The following is a 6,385-nucleotide window of genomic DNA, read 5'->3' as shown; positions in this document are numbered from 1 at the left end:
TAATCCAGTAATCACACAAACTATATTTGGGCTGATCTCATGCGACCAAAACTGCAAGACATAGGTCTGGTTGGTCATTTACAAATGGGGATAAAGCCCATATGATCTAACAATAAACAATAGGCAAGTCTCAAGACAATTCATTCTGTAGCTTTTCAAGACCCATATCATTTGAATGGGAGAGATTATCAATACAACTAAAAGAAAAGAAAAAACTATCTTCTGTAGGGAAATGGAAATGCTTTAAAGCTTCAAAGCCTACTTTTGCTTCCTTTAAATAGGCTTCCCATAGCCTTTGCCTTGTCTCTGAGGAGAAACTTCTGTGTCTTCCCAGTTGAAGTCTTTGGGAGTTCCACAAAAACTACAGTTCGAGGAGCCATATAATGAGGCAAGTGATCCCGACAAAACTTTATAATCTCCTCAGCAGTGGCATTCATACCTTCCTTCAATTTTACAAAGGCACAAGGTGTTTCTCCCCAATGATCATCAGGCCGGCCTACAACAGCAGCCTCAAGAATTGCTGGATGACTGAACAACACCGACTCCACCTCAATTGTGCTTATATTCTCTCCACCAGAAATGATAATGTCCTTTGACCGGTCCTTTAGCTCTATGTAACCATCAGGATGTTTAATACCTAGATCCCCAGTTCGAAACCATCCACCACTGAAAGCTTCCTGTGTTGCTTTCAATTCCTTGAGGTACCCATTCATCACTGTGTTTCCTCTAAACATCACCTCACCCATGGTCTTTGCGTCAGATGGTACACTTTTCATGGTGACTGGATCTTTTATGTCAACCTCTTCCATTCCATTATGATGCACACCTTGACGTGAATTCAACTTTGCACGCTGATCAGCAGGCAAGGAATTCCACTCAGGCTTCCATGTACAAATTGTTCCCGGACCATATGTTTCCGTCAGGCCATATGAATGGAAAACACTAAATCCAAGCTCCTCCATCTTGAAGAGGACATGTGGAGGTGGTGGTGCACCACCAGTCATTACGTCCACCTTGCAGGGTAGTGGCCTTCGATCACTGGATGGGGCATTGACAATCATGTTCAACACAGTTGGTGCACCAGCCATGTTTGTCACCTTGTGAAGAGAAATACTATCAAATATGCCCCTTGGAGTAACATGTCTGAGGCAGACGTTTGTGCCACCCTGAACTGCCACCCCCCAAGTGAGGGACCATCCATTGCAGTGGAACATGGGAACAGTCCATAGGTAAGTGAGCATTGGACTCATATTATTAAGAAGAACAGCTGAAAATGAATTAATATAGGCACCTCTATGGCTGTAAACAACTCCTTTAGGGCTTGATGTTGTGCCAGAAGTGTAATTTAAACTAATTGGATCCCATTCATCTTTGGGCCGTCTGATTTTGAAATCGGGTTGTCCCATGGCTAGTATATTCTCATATTCCAAGTAAACTGAACTGGAGGTTATCTTGCTTGTAGGTAGCGGTTTATTGCTTTCTGGGATTAGGACCAGGAGGGGTAACTTGGTTGCTGTCTTGGACAGAAGCTCAAGTGCTCCACGAGCAACTTCTAGAAATTGGTAGTCTACAAAGATTATTTTTGATTCCGAATGTCTCAATAGCACAGATATCATGGCAGAATCATGCCGTACGTTAAGTGTACAGAGGACCGCTCCAGCCATTGGGACACCAAAGTGCAGCTCATACATTTCTGGGATATTTGGAGCCAATACAGCAACCTGCTCAATAATACAATTTTAATGGCAGCAGCATCAATTAAACAGGAGTGACAAACTCGTAAGATAAGTAAAAAAAATTTAATTTAAGAAGAAAATGGTTCTATTACCATCAAATAATATCTTTTAATCATAAGCAAGAAAGCTGGCACTTGAAAAAAAAACAACAATTCAGGCAATACATACTAGTATTTTCACCTCATTTGTGTGCTTGAGAGCGGAATCAAACATTGAAAGTGCAAATGAAATTGATGCAGTCTAAGGAACAAGAAGAAGGTTTGGTGGTCCTGTTCACATGATACTGTTCACAAGGACTTGATGTAGGCCACATTAAGCCAGGTTGCATGGTTTGGAGATTTGGAGCTGCAAAGTATCTCTTGGTAGTTACTAAAAATTTTGTTTCTAATTCCATGCAATGAGTTAATTAGTGGTTAAGATAAGATATGAAGTAGAAGTTTCAATTTTTTTTACTTGCTATTTCGCATATAATAGCAAGGGATCCTCTAGAAGGATTCCATCCTAGTTTCTATCCTAGACGTAGCACCCAAGAAGCAAGGAGAGTTTCTATTATTGCAATCTGGCCATTGGCTGTTATAAATAAAGGAGATAAGGTACAGCATCCCAACGTTTTGGATGTTTGAAACTAGCTCTACGTGAGCGTGTGTGCTGTGGTGAATCAGTCACAACCAAGGTGGTGAAATCTTGGAGGGAGGGTGGTGAAGCCTTTGGTCATATCCCCTTCTTCTCTTTTTTTCTTTTTCCCTTTTCTTTTCCCTTTCATCCTTTCCTGTTCTGCAGGTTTTCCAGCAGCTCCCTATCACTATCGTGGCCTCCTATTAGGTGATAACATAACTTATTTTGTGCTTAGTTTATCCATTAATACTGCTCTCCAAGTTTCCTTTATATTCCATTAAGTATCGTTTCATGTCTGCGGGTTATTTGACAACATATGAGTCTGAACTTCTGCCATCGATTTCTAATAATTTAACTCTTGGACAAAGATTTTACTATCTTATTCCACTCCCTTTCTACTCCATCCAACCCAAATTTGAACACCATCACACTGATGGATTGGGAGTTATTCAAGTACCCCTTGCTTGCTATTTTTTGCTTTCTATTAATTTTATTTTCTATATATGTTCATATCTCCTAATCTAACTGTCAATTTTCTTTGATATCTTAACCACATACTCTCCGTTGAACCTCTATGATATATTAATTTCAGCACCACGGGACATATGGTTTCCTGGTTCACCGCGATTTGGTTTCTCATAGGTTTGCCAGTGTTTGTCACTTCAGCCTAGCTTACCTCATCAGAAATGATTTGCATGATTCAGTTGGGTGAAGCAATAGTCAAACAGAAACTAACTTAAGTAACCATTCATGTTACAGTTTTGAGCATTAGAAAAGCTACACATCTTTTAAGAAAAATATAGATTAGAAGAATAAAATTAAAAAAAAAAAAAAATGCACAATATTATGAATTTCTTTGAAGGAGAAAAAACCATTGGAATGAATCAAGAGAATAAGTTGAAAATTACAAAACGCTGGTTGCTTTGAGTGTTACAAGAAGAAGGTGTTTCTCCTGTTTGTCATCCAGATATTTATTTTCCTACTCCCTGTACTAGTAACCACGGAAAAGGTTCAGGTAAGGAACTTGTGTTTTTACTTTCTAATGTCAAGGAAAAGAAATTAACAAGGGTGGAAATAACGAAGCAAATTGTAACTCTGTCAAATCGCCCAACTCTTTGCTTATATAAATCTTGGAATGGTAAAAGATTGGTCCAGGGAAATTAAAGTTGATTCTATGACTAGAGAAATGCCAGAGAGACTGCCTCTCCGATTGCTCAGCGTTAAACCACTTTTTGAATAGTGCAAAAAATAAAAAGAACGAAGGCATCATTATATTTTCACTTTAACACGGTACCAAATCATGGCACAAGATCAAAACGTATAGATAGATGAAAATCATGATGGAAAATGAATGGAACTTTGAACCTACAGAAATGCTGTAACAACTGCCCCTCCCGGTGTATTGCATTCATAACCTGTGCACCCCCCCCCCCTTAGGACAACTATGGGCAACTGTAGCATATTTTTAAGGTTCCCATTTATGAATCATGCGCATTGTTGGAAAAATATGTGTATGACAAAGATCAACATAGGAAAAGATCAGTTATAGTTCATTTTCAAGGGTTGATAATACCACAAAACATTCACACATATGGTTTTTATGAATTTCAGTTTAAGTTCTTGTACTTGTAATTTTTTATACAACATTACACATAAATTATATCTAATATACATGAACAACAGAAAGGAATCTCTGTTCTATATCTTCCTTACAGTGTAAATGCAAGGAAAATAAGAGGCTGATTTTTCTCCATATCTTCAGACTCAATAAGGGACCTCCCAACCCCAAACGAAATAAAAAAGAAGAAGAGACCTGCATACAGATATTTTTTTTTGGATGAATATGCATCAGATATTATTATGCATATCATATGAGAGTTCAATACCCATGATCATAGATCACTGCAGACCAGTGTTTTGAAGGACATCCAGGATGCTGAGCACCGCGCCTGATCATCCCAATTGCTTATTGTTTGAGGGAGATCTCTTTTGACTGTTCCTTCCCCCCTTTCTATTCAGCAGGATGGCATTCCAAGACATCGGATGCTGACCCCAACCACTTTTATGGTTGATGGAGAACCCTTAGGGAAGGGAGGGGAAATCAGAGTAGAGAGGGGGAAAAGGAAGATCACACTAACACGTTCATTCAATAATCAAATTACTCTCTAAATCTTCAGTCGATTACAACCAATATATAGAAAAATAGGAACATGAAATTAGAAACTTAACTGGAATGGAAACTAGCCTAAATTAGGAAACAAGTATAAAAGGAAACCAAAGCAAGGAAATAAATCCTACTCCTACGTTCAAGTTTGGAAACTAAAAGCATGAAATAAAATACTAAGTAAACTACTAATTTTATTTCCAACCCTTGTTGGACCAAAACCCTGGGTTGGACCGGTTCTTCTTGGCTCTTGGCTTCCAAAGCCGGTCATGCTGGTCCAACCAAGAAAGGGCAGCCGTATCTGCATCAACTCTCCTCCTCTGAAAAGAACTCGACTCCGTCGAGTTAGGGAAAGGACCGAGGAGACCGTCTGAAGGAATACGCTGAATGAGGAATGATCCCACCATCTTCTTGAGCTTAATTTCAGGGAGATCTTTGGCAGGATGAAACTTCATAGTCTTGTTGGCATGCTTGAAGGCATAGGTATTGGCATAGCCACAATGCTGTACTTTCTTATCAAACAACCAAGGTCGACCAAGAAGGATATGGCACACCTTCAGAGGGAGGACATCACATTGGACTGTATCCTTAAATCCACCAATAGAATATGTGACCAAGCACTTATCTATGATTTTGAGATTAGTGTTGTTCACCCAAGCAACCTTGTAAGGATTAGGATGTGGTTCTGTATTCAATCCCAGCTTACGAACAGCGTCTTCAGAGACAACATTAGTGCAACTGCCTCCATCAATGACCAAGGTTAGCAACTGATCATTGCACTTCACACGAGTCTGAAAAATACTACTGCGGCGCCAATTTTCATTTTCAGTGGCCTTTTGAGTGGTCAACACATGACGAATGACATAAAAGGGATGTTGGTCATCGTCACTAAGAGTGTTAGTGACTTCACCTGTTGCACGCTCTTCTCTTAAATCAACTGTGTCAGAACCAAGTTGCTCTTCGGGAATATATGGCAGAGGAGATTCCTTATCAATAAAAGCAACCAAACGGCTAGGACATTGGGCACTGATATGTCCAAATCCATTGCATGAGTAGCACCGAACTGTGAATTTTGAAGAATCAGAAGGTTTATCTGAACCACGCCGAGGGGGTGAATATGGGCGAGTAGGCCGTGAAGATGACATTTCAGCAACATGTCGAGGTGGAGAATACGACCGACTAGGTCGTGAAGAAGCCATAGATGTAGCACTTGCCTGTGGCTTGCTAGATGACCTCTCTTGGGTAGGAGACTGTTGCCAACTAGTACCTCGAGAAAAAGTATCTGCAAAATTTCTCCGGTTGTATGGGCGTTTCAGACTTTCCTCAACCTGATATGCTACTTGTACGGCGTCTTCCATTGTAGGTAGTCGACTAGATGCAAGGGCAGCACTAAGTTGAGGGTGCAGACCATTGCGAAATTGGGCCACTAAGACTTCTTCATCCCACTCAAAGTCAGAACGAGTGGCCAAATAATAAAATCTAGCAACATACTCTTCAACGGTCAAATTCTCTTGTTTCAACTGTGCAAACCTGAGATGCATGCGTTGCTTGTAATCAGAAGGCAAGAATCGCCGATTCATGACTTCATACATTTCAGCCCAAGTAGTGACCAACCCAATGCCTCGGATTCGGTTCTGTTGTTGTTGCTTGATCCACCAGACTCGAGCCGTGCCTTTCAGTTTGGCCTCTGCAAATAGGATCTTTCGAGCCTCAGTCAACCCGTACCATCTGAAGAATGTATCTAAACTGTGAATCTAGTCAAGGTACAATTCTGGATTATTGTCTCCATAAAAATCAAGGACATCCAGTTTTGCTGCTCTTTCTGCTCCATCATCATGTCTACCAGTCCCATATGGTGGTGGAGGTGGTG

The 6,385-nt window shown here is 40.3% G+C and overlaps 1 protein-coding gene across 1 annotated transcript in view; it reads right to left on the bottom strand.

Annotated features, from left to right (window-relative positions):
• Positions 1-6,385, bottom strand: part of LOC122060071 (butanoate--CoA ligase AAE1-like) — a 7,591-nt gene continuing 1,206 nt past the window's right edge. Inside the window, exon 3 of the mRNA XM_042623236.1 lies at positions 1-1,721. Coding sequence (XP_042479170.1) covers positions 252-1,721 — 1,470 coding nt within the window. The 3' untranslated portion in view covers positions 1-251. The remainder of the gene's footprint in view (positions 1,722-6,385) is intronic.

Source organism: Macadamia integrifolia, chromosome 13, assembly GCF_013358625.1.
Source record: "Macadamia integrifolia cultivar HAES 741 chromosome 13, SCU_Mint_v3, whole genome shotgun sequence".
Classification (NCBI taxonomy): domain Eukaryota; kingdom Viridiplantae; phylum Streptophyta; class Magnoliopsida; order Proteales; family Proteaceae; genus Macadamia; species Macadamia integrifolia.
Note: the sequence above shows the minus strand (reverse complement) of the source record. Positions and strands in the feature narration are given on the sequence as shown.